The sequence below is a fragment of the Anabrus simplex genome, chromosome 2 (assembly GCF_040414725.1).
Source record: "Anabrus simplex isolate iqAnaSimp1 chromosome 2, ASM4041472v1, whole genome shotgun sequence".
NCBI lineage: Eukaryota > Metazoa > Arthropoda > Insecta > Orthoptera > Tettigoniidae > Anabrus > Anabrus simplex.
This window is the reverse complement of record NC_090266.1, coordinates 607,500,580-607,516,084: the sequence shown is the minus strand read 5'-3', so window position 1 is coordinate 607,516,084 and position 15,505 is coordinate 607,500,580. Positions and strand designations below refer to the sequence as shown.

At 38.5% G+C, this 15,505-nt stretch overlaps 1 protein-coding gene across 1 annotated transcript in view; it reads right to left on the bottom strand.

The window, feature by feature from the left end:
- The window catches only part of Klp3A (kinesin-like protein 3A), a 343,005-nt gene that overhangs the window by 236,421 nt on the left and 91,079 nt on the right, over nucleotides 1-15,505 (bottom strand). Inside the window, exon 8 of the mRNA XM_067139235.2 lies at nucleotides 12,261-12,469. Within this exon, the coding sequence (XP_066995336.2) occupies nucleotides 12,261-12,469 (209 nt within the window). The remainder of the gene's footprint in view (nucleotides 1-12,260; nucleotides 12,470-15,505) is intronic.

The window sequence follows — 15,505 nt, the reverse complement described above, 5'->3', positions numbered from 1 at the left end:
CGACAACACGTTCTACAATGACTGTCGGCTGAGAAATCACGGTACGAAGTGGGCCATTCGCCAACGCCGTGTCCCATTTATCGTTCGCTACGTGCGCAGCACAGCGGCGCATTTCACATCATGAGCATACCTCAGTGACGTCAGTCTACCCTGCAATTGGCATAAAGTTCTGACCACTCCTTCTTGGTGTTGCATTTGCTCTGTCAGTCAGTGTACTTTACCAAACTCAATTCTGGTGACTGTGTAACTGGTTTTGTCCTCTTCAATGCACAGTTATTGTTTCTACAGGAATAATTACCTCCCAATTTGCTTGGAAGAGTATATTATATGGACATAATAATTTGCTTGATGTAAATCTGAGCTGATTTGACACTTTAGCAGTGGAACATTTAAAAATATTTCCTATTTCACACCTAGGATTTCAGATATATACTACTCTTTGGAATTTTGTCTTTGTACGTTAAACCATTTCAGAGGAAGGAATTAATATATATGTTTTCAGATCTTCCCCATTTAACTCCCTGAGGGGATAAATTTGTTTCAAACCTGCTGTTTATTTAACACCTAGGATATCATTTGATATTTTAACTTTGTAATTCAAACAGTTTATTATAAACGTATATTTTTGTCATCATTCCTAATACCCCAGTCAAAATCCCTTAGGGGTGTATTGATTTAAGTCCACTTCTTATTTGTATCATCATAAAAAGAATTCAACTCCTTTTAAACCCCCCCCACCCCTTTCAGTTGTTTCCCTCCCACCCACAAAAAAATTTGTTTTTCTTTATTTTTACAGGAGATTCCAAATTTCAATTTTCACGTCCGTAACATCCTTCGTTTTTGTGATATAAGTATTCTCACGCAAAGAATTAAACTCATTTTTCAATTCATTTGCCACCCTTAATATGATTTTCCAAAAACAAAATAATGTGTATTTTTTAATTGTTAAAGAAGATTCCGAAAACCAACTTTCATGTCTGTAACATCTTCAGTTTTTGAGATACGAGTATCCTCATAAAAAGAATTCAACCCCTTTTCAGCCTCCCCCCTTCCCCCAAGTGATTTTTTCCGTAAACAAAGTATGTGCTACTTTATATTTAAAAGAGATTTAAAATACCAATTTTCACATCTGTAACATATTATGTTTTTGACATATACTCAATTTGAAAATTCACCCCCTTTGTCAGTCCTGTTCGCCCCCTCCCCTTAAGTAGGTTTATCAAAAACAAAAAATACATGTCTTTTAAACGAGATTCCAAATAACATTTTTTTCTGATTGTAACACTTTCAGATTTTTTAGATATAAGTATCTTCAAAAAGGTACTCAACCCCTTTCTCACCTCTTTTCATCCCCTTAAGAGGATTTTTCCAAAAACAAAAAAACATGTATTTTCTTACTTTTAAAGAGATTACAGATAGCAATTTTCATGTCTAACATCTTCAGTGTTTGATGTATAAGGATCCCCATGAAAGGAATTCAACTAAGTTCACTTCTCTTCACCAACCTCACCCCTTTAAGTGGATTTCCTGAAAACAAACAAAAAAAGTTAACTTTTAAAGGAGATTCCAAATACCAATTTTCATGTCTGTAACATCTTCAGTTCTTGAGATATAAGTATCCACATAAAAAAAATTCAACCCCTTTTTCAGTCCTTATTACACACACCCCCCCACTCCAAAGTGAAATTTTTCCCCAAAACAAATACGCATAACTTTTATTTTTGAAAGAGGTTAAAAATACCAATTTTACGTCTGTAACTTGTTAAGCTTGTGATGTATAGTCCTATTGAATATATGCTCATTTTAATAATTTAACCCCTTTAACACTTCACATTAAGTGGATTTTTGCTGGGCTGAGTGGCTCAGACGGTTAAGGCGCTGGCCTTCTACCCCAACTTGGCAGGTTCGATCCTGGCTCAGTCCGGTGGTATTTGAAGGTGCTTAAATACGACAGCCTCATGTCGGTAAATTTACTGGCACGTAAAATAACTCCTGCGGGACTAAATTTCGGCACCTCAGCGTCTCCGAAGATCGTAAAAGTAGTTAGTGGGACGTAAAGCAAATAACATTATTAATATTAAGTGGATTTTCAGAAAACTAATTAAGCGTGTTCCCTTAGTTTTACTGGAGATTCCAAATACCAATTTTCACTTCTGTAACATGTTACTTTTTGAGATATACTCATTTTAAGAATTCACCCCCTATTTTACTCCTATTCACCACCCCTTAAGTAGACTTTCCAAAAACAAAAGATACGTGTTTCTTTACTTTTTAAGGAGATTCCAAATACCAGTTTTCATGCCTGCAACACCTCCAGTTTTTGAGATATAAGTATCCACATAAAAATAATTCAACCCCTTTTTTAGTTTTTACACCCCACCCCCTGCACTGAAGTGGTTTTTTTTTTCGAAAACAAATACATGTTAACTTTATTTTTAAAAGATATTCAAGATACCAATTTCCACATCTGTAACGTCTTAAGTATTTGATATATACTGTATATATGCTCATTTTAAAATTTACCCCCTTTAATACATCCCCTTAAGTGGATTTTCAGAGAACAAATTATGCGTGTTCCTTTACTTTACAAGAGATTCCAAATACCAATTTTCATGTCTGTAACATGTTACGTTTTTGAATATGCTCAGTTTAAGAATTCACCCACTATGTCACTCCTGTTCACCACCCCTTAAGTAGATTTTCCAAAAACAAAAAATTATGTGATTCTTTATTTTTAAAGGAGATACCAATTTTCATGACTGAAACATCTTCAGTTTTGGAGATATAAGTACCCACATGAAAGGTATTCAACCCCTTTATCACCTTTTTTCACCCCCTTAACAGGATTTTCCAATAACAAAAAAATACATGTTTTTTATATTTTTAAACGAGATTCCAAATACCAATATTCATGTCTTTAAACTGTTCAGTTTTCGAGATATAGATACACTCCATTTTAAGAATTCACCCCCCTTTTCACCCCCTTAGCAATGGAATATCCAAGAATCCTCCCCTAGCGAGCACCCACATTGTAATATGAATGTATCCCCAAAATTTCACTTCTTTATGTCCAGTAGTTTTGGCTCGGCGATGATGAGTCAGTTAGTCAGTCAGTCAGTCAGGACAAGTTATTATATATACTGTATATACTGTATATAGATGGATTAGTAAACATTAACAACCACTTCAAAGGTTTGGGTACGAAGAAAGTTGTCCTGTAAATTTATAGTGGTGGCATCTTCAACTCTGAATGTATTTGGACAGACGAATACCGGCTGGTAACACATCCACTGCTGGTGATCAAATGGGCGGGGAATTGAGATCTGTAAGAAAGGCCCATCGTGCATCTTGTTTACAGTATTCTCCTTTATTTGCATGAGATGTAGTGGAGTACGGTCAGATGAAGCACGTAAGACTAGGAATTAAAACATTAAGGATGATGAAGAATTTTGCTACCAAGGAAGTAAAATGACCAATGCAATTTGCTTAATATCGCACAGACACAAATAGGTCTTATGGCGATGACGGGACAGGTAAGGACTAGGAGTGGGAAGGAAATGGCTGTGGCCTTAATTAAGGTTCAATCCCAGCATTTGCATGGTGTGAAAATGGGAAACCATGGAAAACCCACTACCTTCCAGATGCAAGCTCACAGTAATTGTCCCTAACCACACGGCCAAATCGCCCGGTAAATAACCAATGACTGAAGAAGCAAGACATAAAATGCAGGTTAGCAATAGCAAAGAAAGCCTTCACAAGGCAGGGGGAATCTACTCATCACAAACATAAATAAACATGTCAGACAGTTGTTTCTGAAAGTATTTGTCTGGAACTTGGCACTATATGGGAGTGGAACATGGGCGATGACTGCTGCAGAAAGAAAGAGAATAGAGGCCTTCAAATAGTTGTCTTATAAAAGAATGCTTAACATGTTCAGTCAGACAGTGAACAACCACCGAGTTCCCAAAATTCTGACGTGAGTCACCGGTTGCACATGCTATCCTTTTATAAAATCCGATGTATGCCACCGATGGCACACAATGTGGTTTGAGATAAATGTTGCTTTATATTGCAGTCGGTGTTTTGTTCAAGGAAATAGAGTAATGCTTTGACTTTATTAAGATTGTATACATTGTGTACCACCAGTGGTATATGATATAACAAAAACTGGTTCACAAAACGTTTGTAAATAACTATCATTCAATAACCTCCTTTAATTACAAAAACACAGCATTTTATCTATCAAAACAAGTTGTAAGAATACAAATTTCTGTATAGTTATAATAAGGTTGATTTATTAAATTCCAATGCAAATTGGATTCATAGTGTAAGAACACAGGTTTTGATTTTTGCTAGGCCTGGTTCAACAACACTTGGTTCCTCATTATTCTGGAAATGCAAGCATTTCGGCAAGGTGTCAGATCGGTGCCATAGTTATCTTTATAACCTCATTTCCATACATAAGATTGTTAGACCAGAGGCCTGTTCCACGAACGAGCTTTGCAACTTTTCAACTTTGCACTTTTCACTTTTCAATTCTTGCAAAGTGCAAAGTCCTTCTGTTCCACCATGATCTAGGTTGTACTTTTCAATTTCTTCGCAAAGTGAAAAGTCTTTGCGAATGAGTGATCCAATCGAGTTTATTCCATAAGCAAACTCCATAGCCCTAATACTCTATGATTTTAATGCTTTACATTTCGCGGCGAACTTGGCGGTATAATTGTCGTACCGTTAAAATTTTTATCATGGGAAAGAAAGGTCATTACAAGAAGCTGGCTGTACTGGAAGTTGTCAAGGAGAAACGTGACATCCTTTTTTAACAACTTTAAAGATAACCTCTCAAATGATGACACACATCAATGTTAACGAGAATAGGCTACCGTCAACACATCCACACACAGAAGGAAATTCACCCTTCATTAGAAATCCTGTCGCTATATTAAGTGGATTATCAGGCCAACGTACTGTTAGGAAATATTACATTTACTATAACATCTACGACTTTGATAACGGTTCTGCAAATAATCGATTTTGATGTCCCATGCATTGCTGCTACACCGTGCAGCTAGGCACCATTTACTAACCAATGTATATAAGCATATAAGAATTTGTTCTTTTTCAGAAAGGAATTGACTTCTTTTTGTTGCATGTTTCAATAAATGACCGATCATTTCAAGAATATAGTCAGCCTGTGTTGGGGTAATACAAAATCACTCGCGAAATTACGTCGAAGTGAGGTTATGAAAATTAATCCTGTCTTAGTACGTTCTCTTATTGGATTCTTCATCACTGTCCTCACTTGATGCTAACAAAAGCTCACGTTGTAACGTGTTTATATCACTAACCCAAATTCTACGCCGAGAAACTAGTGTACATACTTGTTAATTAACATATGCAAGATTTATGAAAACTTTTCACTTCATTTCTTTCCACTTTGCATTTCTGTACCAATGGAGGAACATAACAGGCTTGAAAAGTGAAAAGATTCCTAACTTTTCACTTTGCAAGCTAAATCTGAAAAGTGATGGTGGAACAAAATCTGAACTGAAAAGTGCAAAGTGAAAAGTTGCAAAGTTCGTTCGTGGAACAGGCCCCAGTACATTTTTCTTTGGGGAAGAGAAAGAATGCCCAAGATCATTAGAACTCAAGGAGCAGCTTCTTCCTTTCTTCTTTTGTGCAATGCTTCCATTCTGGCATTGGTGAGCATCTGTTCACTCTTCTAGAGGCAGCGTATCACCGTGCACATCTGTTGGTTTCTAAAAACAATTACATCTATGATTTTGTCATCTAAAATTGCTTATATACTGTAAAAGGGTCTGTTACATCCAAATTATATACTGCAGCCCTGGCTGTCCAGAAAAAGGAAATCCCCACACGAGGCTTTCAAGTCAGTCCACACCAAAACATTGTTTGCATGATCATTATGAATAGTACTTTCATTTTTCATCAATAAATTTCTCAGAAGGGGCTGAGAACTGCGCTTACTACTTGCACCCGCTATACTCCTGGTCGTGCCCTACATGTGTACCAAAGATGGATCGAATCGGTCACCCATGCGCCACAGCCTCCCCTTTTAAATAGTAAAGAACATAATGAACTTTTATATTAATTATTGTAAGTGATTTATTTTAGGGGTATAGCCATCATGATCACTGATCTTATGTAATTATGACAATATGAATTTTGTCTGATAATTGTGTTAGATAAGATACACTGTGATAAGAAAAGCATTCTAATAACAAAGATAGGAAGAAATACTGATGATTGTTGGACGGAACACACAGTTCTGATCTGCCTAATCAGAAACTCTTTCCAATGGACGAAATGGCGTATGGCTTTTAGTGCCGGGAGTGACCGAGGACATCTTCGGCTCGCCAGGTGCAGGTCTTTCGATTAGACACCCATAGGCGACCTGCACGTCATGATGGGATGAAATGATGATGAAGACAACACATACAACCAGTCCCAGTGCCAGAGAAATTAAGCAATGATGGTTAACCCGACCCTGCAGGAATCAAACCCGGGACCCCTGTGACCAAAGGCCAGCATGCTAACCATTTAGCCATGGATTTCCAATGGATATTACCTCTACATCACTCAAATTGTCCAGAATGAATCTCAATATCCCTCAACATTCGCATCAATCCATTGCTGCACAGTTCCAGAAGGCAATCTCTAATCCAACTACCACAAATGATATGGAACAAGAATGGTCAACAATTCAAACTGTTCTCCTTGAGTTAACTATGGAAACTACTCTCTCCAAGGAAATAAGAGGCAAGACTGGTTTCAGGACAGCAATACAGAAATTCTGAGCCTCATTTACGCTAAACAGGAAGTTCTTATATGCCTTCAGCAATACTATCCTCAGCTGGAAGAAATTCCATTCCCAAGATCTTAAAAAAAAATGCTGACTGAAATCAGGGAAATCAAGGACAACTGGTGGCAACAGAAAGCTAAAAACCTTCGAAGGAAGTCCAATACCTTCCTGCGAAACGTCTATGTTGGGATTAAAGAGCAGTATGAATCAATTCATTCTTTGGTAGAAACTTTGAAATCAGCTGACAATGCTACCACATTCACTAATAACAAGGACATCTTTGAGAAACAACAATCCTCCACTCTCTTAAATCTAAACTCTACAGCAGCTGAGGACTTCCTCCATACTGTGTCACAACTGCCCCCACAGCTATGGATGGCAATGCCACTGTCATACCAGGAATTCTGAGGAGCTCTCAACAAGCTGAAAACTAGAAAGGCACCTGGACGAGCCACCAGACAGTACTCCCATGGAGTTGACTGAATGCAGAAGCTTATCCCCACAAACAAGCCTCTCAGTAAATATATGGTGACCATAAGAATGCCACTATTCGTGATCATAGTGTATGTATCAACTATTGTGGTATATCCCTACTGTCCATAGGTGGGAAATTAATTGCGAGGATTCTGCTTAGCCTTCTCGAGGTTCTCTCTGAGAAAATTCCTCCCAAGTTCCAGAGTGGTTTCCGTGCCTCAGGAGGCACAATTGACATGGTCTTCTGTGCACGGCTATTCCAAGAAAAACGCACAAAGCAACAGCAACCCATATATTTAGTGCTTTAAGATCTGGAAAAGGTATTTAATTCTGTCCCAAGAAATGCTATGTGGGTGGTGTTGAGGCACTGTGGTTGCCCTGAATGCTTTGTTGGCCTGATTCAAGCACTGCATGGTGACAGATCTGGAAAGGTTCTCCTTCAGAAAAATATTCTCTTATGCTTTCCCTATCATACATGTATTGAAAGAAGGCTATGTATATGCCCCAAACACTCTTTGCTCTGTACATGGCTGCTATGATTCGTGTTACATCACTTCTCAACACCTCTGGCATTGAGTTATGGTACTGCCATGACAGAAGTTTCTCTGACTTGAAGAGACTTCATTAACATCACTCAACTTATGTGACCAGGTAAACTGAACTGCAGTCTATTGACGATACTGCATCAACTGCTCTTATACTTGAGGAGCTGCAACAGCCACTCGACGGATTCAAGTTTGCATATGATCGTTTTGGCCTTGTCATCAGTGCTCAATAAACTAAGGCTCTTGCCCAACCTGCCCTAGGGACTAGCTTTGGTAAGATCAATGTGTCTTATCTCAGATGCAACTATAAGAAGTGTGCATGATACTGATAACAGAGCACTCTGGTTGAGTTCCCTGCATTTCCGCTGAGAGAGTGCGTCCAGCTGAGATGAAGACTTGCACCATGGTTACGGCAAGAATAAAATCATTGCATTGTGTCATCAAAGTATCAACTAGTGCTATGGAAGTTGTAATAAAATATTATTTTGAGTACATGCACTACCAAAATAATCACAAGTCAACAGTGAATAAAGCAAAGAAACTAGTTGAGAGTGGCCACGTGTTACATGATGAAGAAAGACGAACTGTTTCAGGTTATATTGTACACTTACGACTGAAGAAACTATGTTAGCTCACTATTGTTAAACATAGCGAGCCGATTGCAGAAACGATAACTAGTTTTAAGCCTTACACACCGTCTACCTAAACGACGTCTAGGTCGAACACGATCTTCCGTTGCATAAACAATGTTCAGTCGATGTTTAACTAGACATCGCTTAAAGTTTCAATTTTGGTTTGGAAGTGGAGACAGAAGTATCTTCCATGCAAATCTTTGCTTGCCGTAACCAATGAAATTCGTCGGTGCGCGTGCTGAATGCCAGTCAGCATTTTGTCTTCCTACACATTACTCAAATATGGCTGAGCATGACTTGCCCACTGATAAGAGCATCGCTTCCAGTGGAAATTAAATATAATATTATCGACACGCCACCGTACGGGGAAGTGTAGCTTTCGTTATAGCGTTGTTACAGTGAGTGTAATCTACTCACAAATACGGTAGCTTTGACAAAGGGAAGATGAAGCAACAGCAATGTGTAACCAAGTGTGTTGTATGGGCCATATAGATGTAGCATGCGTTCTGGAGATCGTAGGTTCGAAACTCATCAACGGCAGCCGTGAAGATTGTTTTCTGTAGTTTCCCTATTTTTACACCAGGCAAATACCAGGGCTGTTATTATGGCCACGGCTCTTCTTCCCCAGTCCCCTTTAAACAATGTTCACCACCATTTGCCTTTTCCTATCTGATGGTTGCCGAAAACTTATACGATTATATACATTTAAAAAAAACCCATACAACCTACTTTTTAGTTTTCACTATAATGTGTTTACTTGGCAGTAAATATAAGTGAATCCCTCCCGTTTGATGTATGTGACAGTCCTCTGACGATTGGGACACGTAATTTTGATGTGTATGTAGTCGAAGTGACCTATAATTCCATGGAAATTACCCCATATACCAGTATATAATAAAATATATCGGTTGCCAAGAATTGTATTAAAGTTGACAGTTACCGGACTGCCACTTTGTCAGTCCCAAGAAACAAGTCTCTCGAAAAGCGAAACCTTATTTTAAGATCTATCTCCCCGTGCATGTCAAACGAATTGCTGTGATTTAGCAGCGGGCGACCCACAGAGAGGCCGTTGGACTAAACTTTCTTCCCGGAATTGTCTCAACATGATAATACAAATTACATATTTCATGGTACATAACCTCGGATTGTGATTCACTCCTCTCATTTGAAGTTAAACAGTGCTCTCGGCAGTGTTTAAACATGACCAGTTGAACATCGGTTTTAGACAGTGTCTAAGTGATAATTAACGTCTCTGCAATGCAGCAGTCATACTTAAGCATTGTTTAACCGTAGACATCGTCTAAATACCGTTTCTGCAATCGGCCCAGTATATTTTACATTTTAGTAATAATGTTATTTGCTTTACGTCCCACTAACTACTTTTATGGTTTTTGGAGACGCCGAAGTGCTGGAATTTAGTCCTGTAGGAGTTCTTTTAGATGCCAGTAAATCTACCGACACAAGGCTGATGTATTTGAGCACCATCAAACACCACCGGACTTGCCAGGATCAAACCTGCCTCAGTTGGGGTCAGAAGGCCAGCGCCTCAACTGTCTCAGCCACTCAGCCTGGCATTTTACATTTCAATTTAATGTGAGTCAGTGAAGTATAAATACTTCAAATTTCTATTATAGCTTGATTCAAATTGTCAGTGTTTGGCTGGTGCTGGAGGGCACTGTAAACATGTATGTACCATTATAAAATACTGCAATTCTGATTTAGGTTTTAGTACGACAAATTTGCACAAGAACGGGAGGAAACCACATTTGAAAACTACTGGTATGTAGCCTAATATTATCGCTGTTAGTTATGTAATAAATTGAACTGCTGGCAAAATGATTAATACAGTGCAGATTCTAAAGGTTGCACTGTCTGTAAAATATGTGATGGGCTGAAGATCGCTTTCCTAAGAGGGTGAGAATTTACAAGGGTGCTGTTATTACCACTGATGCAGTAGGAAAAATCTGATCTAGATAATTCGCCTTGGGCTGAAATGTTTACAGAGGAGCTGAAAACAGAGTCTGAAACAGTAACTAAAGGTTTATGAGATAAGTTGTGCAACAATAGTGTCAGCATTGGCATAAGTACAAATTTTAATAAACTCATGAATGAGTTGTTACACCTTCAAAACATGTTTTTAAAAGGAAAACTGTTCATGATAAACATTTATTTCTACAATTATTCACAAACAGTGCCGGCTGTGTGAAAGTTTATGTCCATGGACAGATGACAAACTCAATGGAGAATTGCATGGAAATCATCCTGGCAATGTATAAAAGCTTAATACATCTGCCTGTAATCTACTCCTTGAATATTAACCTGATACTTGGCTTTTATAATGGAAGGAAGGGAGCAAATCAAGAGCAAAAAAAATAAAAGAAACTGCAAAGGGCCACAGAGAATCATGAAGCAAATACGAGGGCTGTAAGTAAAGTAGTGGCAATATTGACAGAACATAATTTTTAATTAACTAACAAATGCAACTGCATTACATTCCTTCAATGTAGTCATCCACAAGTCTACTACCTTTTGCCAAACGTCAGGAAGCCGTAGCGGACTGTTGGCATGGTGTTCTCTGTTGATGACAGCGACAGAGCGCCTCCCTATAGGAAGTACAAATGCCACGTCAGGAAATCTGCGGCCTTGGAGGGATTCCTTCAACTTCGGAAACTGGTCAAAGTCAAAAGAACTCACGCCTGGTGAGTACGGAGGATGTTCTAAGACCTCCCAATGCCACCATAGCCATAGGAGTTTCGATGCCTTGACCCATCGTGCAACCGACCTATACAGTAAAGCATTCTCGCCACAGGCTTCACGTAATCCTCCATAACATTCCGATGCATTTTTGCCATTGGCAACCTCCATTTGAAACCTCGCACACTAATGACCTTTTGAAAACATGCTTTAGAGCAGTGAAATCGACACTCCATTTCAATGCAACACAGCAACAAAACTCCCAACTGGATGCCCTTCAAATGCACACTACACATTGATAATAGCACCACCTGACCACTCCCATGTCTTATTTGCACATATCCGATCTCATGCGAGTGTCTGGACTACGTTGCCACTACTTTATGTAGAGCCCTCGTATGTCATGACAAGTTGCTGACAACTCCATATCCACTTATGTGCCTCAGAATCTCGGGAACAACATGAGGGTTCAAAAATTGTAATCATGCATAGGCTAAGAGACTATCCCATCAATAACAGGTACAACAGCTAGTTAGTCAACAAAAATTCCATAATTATAACCAGTATAATACATCCTGAATTATCATTACTGTTTCCAATAGATCATAAGCCAATTACTACAGTGAAATGCATTACGTATAAGCTTGAAGTTCTATTCAGAAAGCTGCACTGAATGTAGATTAGTAGAGAAGAACAGACAAAAGAACTCAAATTACTGTTAAGGTAAATGGGCTTATCAAATGAATGTGTTTCGTGGTAATAATAGACCTTCTAGCATACATTTTAGGTTGAACTCCCAATTTTCACAACTAGAGTAAAACTATTCTCCATGAACTGGGGCAAATACAGAACCATTTTACAAGAATGAAGTTCTGTCCGTGATAAAATGTACAATTAAAAAATGAATCCAATTCTATTGGGAATCAGAATAGATTTAGTGCACTAACAGATGTCAATTTCAGAAGGAGGCTCAGAGGTATAATAAAACATGAAAATAAGAACTACCAAACTATTTGAAAATTAAACTTTATGAAAAAGTAGAGAAATAATAAAAGTAATATTGCAGGAAGTGGTTTATATTCTTACAATACTCACCTTGCAGTAACCTAGTGAGCTTGCTATTTCTGTATGTAATATAGCCTGAGTGACCTTCTTCTCCAAGAGCTGATATAACATTTCCTAAGGCTAAAAGCCCTTTATTAATATTAACACCTTCCTTAAAAGCTGTGCCTGTGGTTTTTGTCTTTTTAGATCTTTCTGAACCCGCCAGATCCACGAGATGAAATTTGGATGAAACTTTCTTCCTGAAATGTAAAGTGACATATTTAGAAATTTACAAGTAGAAAAACGGGAACAAATCAAGCTGGACGGGACAAGGGAGGAAGAGAAGTAGAATACAAAGCTGAGAAAAAGATCAAGAAGAAAAGATTTCAACATCATCTTTGGTCTGGCCTGTTACCCTGCTACGGTAATGAGTAAACCATAAAGCCAGCGTCTCAACACTGGGTGTCAATAAGTAACCAGATCCCCTAAGGTGACCAACAGCTTCAGGCGGATGAGTTTCCTTAGACCAGGTGATGGTCTCTGTAGCGTAGGAAATAACAATGGAAACCACGGAGTAGCGTCAGATCCCAGGTTTGGGGTGGCAGCAAAAGGTGCATGTACTCAGCGTTAGGAGTGCCCTGATCACCAGGTGGCATTAGTTTAAAATGCCTTTGGGAGTGGCGACCCCATTGTAATAACAGTCTAAATTGAAAATGGGACTTTTAATTTGCCTCGGAAAAGCCTAGGACATTCCCTGGAAGCGATTCATAGTTCTTATGCTGAAGGAAACGTGAGAAGTGGGCGACCAGTAGAGAATGTTATGAAGGTGGCAATAATTTACCTCAAGTCACAGACAGGAAAGTCAGAAGAGGCAAATGATTTTATGGAGAAGAAGGTGGGAATTTTTTTTTTTCCAATTTGCTTTACATCACTCCGATACAGGTAGCTCTTATAGGTCACAATGGGATAGGAAAGGGCTAGAATCGGGAAGGAAACTACCGTGGGCTTAATTAAGGTACAGCCCCAGCATTTACCTGGTGTGAAAATAGATTAGCCGGGCTGAGTGGCTCAGACGGTTGAAGCACTGGCTTTCTGACACCGACTTGGCAGGTTCAATCCTGGCTCAGTCCAGTTGTATTTTAAGGTGCTCAAATACGTCAGCCTCATGTCAGTAAATTTATTGTAATGTAAAAGAACTCCTGCAGGGCTAAATTCCAGTACCTTGGTATCTCCAAAAACCATAAAAGTAGTTAGTGGGACATAAAGCCAATATTATTATTATTATTATTATTATTATTATTATTATTATTATTATTAAAAAGATTAATTCCTATGAGTGTCAAATGGGGGTTAGGTAGCAAAAAGAAACTTGTTTCTTTGAAACTGTTTACGTACAAAGACAAAATTCCAAATGGCGCTATATATTTTTAAATCCTAGATGTAAAATAGGAAATATTTTTAAACAATCCACCAAACTGTTTGATGCACAAAGTTGCAATTATACAAGGTTATTCTTTCAGGTTCTAGGTGTCAAATTTGATGTACTTCAAAATGTTTTTAATAATAATAAAAATAATGTTATTGGCTTTAAGTCCCACTAAGTACTTTTATGGTTATCGGAGATGCCGAAATGCCGGAATATTGTCCTGCGGGAGTTCTATTACATGCGGGTGAATCTACCGGCACGGGACTGATGTATTTGAGCACCTTCAGATACCACCGCACTGAGCCAGAATCGAACCTGCCAAATTGGGTTCACAAGGCGAGTGTCTCAACTGTCTTAGCCACCTGGCCCTTCAAAAAACACTAAATTGAATAAAAAGTCAGAAGTTTCAAAATGCAGTCATAACTCCCCTTAATATTTCTCGCAAGAAGGAATTTGGATTTATTTACACGAATAGTGAAATCTGGAACCCGTCTTGAAAGCCAAGAATAATGGCTGAGAGGATTCATTGTGCTGAACACACAACTTCATAATCTGCACGCCTTCGGGCTGAGCAGCGGTCACTTTGTAGGCCATGGCCCTTTGGGGCTGTTTACTGTATCCATGTATTGGTATCAATAGAGATATGTGTAATTCGTGAGACATGATAATGCAAATTATGTTATTTTCAAATTTTCTTTTTATTTTATGCTCACCGAGTTCGATAGCTGCAGTCGCTTAAGTGCGGCCAGTATCCAGTATTCGGGAGATAGTAGGTTCGAGTCCCACTGTCAGCAGCCCTGAAAATGGTTTTCCGTGGTTTCCCATTTTCACACCAGGCAAATGCTGGGGCTGTACCTTAATTAAGGCCACGGCTGCTTCCTTCCCACTCCTAGCGCTTTCCAGTCCCATCGTTGCCGTAAGACCTATCTGTGTCGGTGCGACGTAAAACAACTAGCAAAAAAAAAATTTATATTTTATGCTCATAATTGACCTACCTGATTCCAAAAGTATGTTTTTGAATAAAAAAATGCTGTGAAATCAGCAAATAAATCAAAATCAGGGTATATCACAATTTTTATGCAAATTCTGTATTTGATTTCGGAAAATATTTGCCAGCACATACTGGAAGACACGTAATAGTTCGTGACTGCAGCCTGCTTTATGGCACCACCATATTTTGGCACACATTCTTTGCATTATGTGATGCAGAAATGTTCCAAATATAGCAGTTTTGTCTCTAGATAAGACCTTGTTAAAATATTTTTTTCAGCTACAACTTTTATAATATTTTGTTGCTCGAATTGGTATTTAACAGAGATTTAATCCCTGTAACAACAGCAATAAGTCTCAATGGATAATGTTGGAATTCTGCAAAGTTTATTGTGATGAGTTATAATCTTTGGTACATAAGTTGGTAACGTTAGTCGCACCAACTACTCAAGCCATGCTTGAATCATGCACTCGCCCAGACCACATAGACCACATTGTTCTTTTATGTTTAACAATTCTCAGGTTCAGTGATAGGCATGTTTAAATTGTAAGCGAAAAGAAGAAACGTGACTAGTAATGCCTAAGACTGGTGCTATGGTACTGTATATACCGTATTTCACGGCATAATCGTCGCCACCGCGTAATCGTCGCATCCTTTATTTTCAATACAAAAATCGGACTTTAAACCTTTCATTACATAATCGTCGCACGTCCAAATTTTGTTCACTAATCTGGTTAAAAGGTAAATGGAACTGCAACGTAAGTTGCACATGAATGCGCAGTTTAAATACGTGTATGGTTTACGGGCAATTTGGCAACACAGTCACGTTTGCGACATGTTGCACAACGTATAAATAAATAATACCGGTATATGTACGAC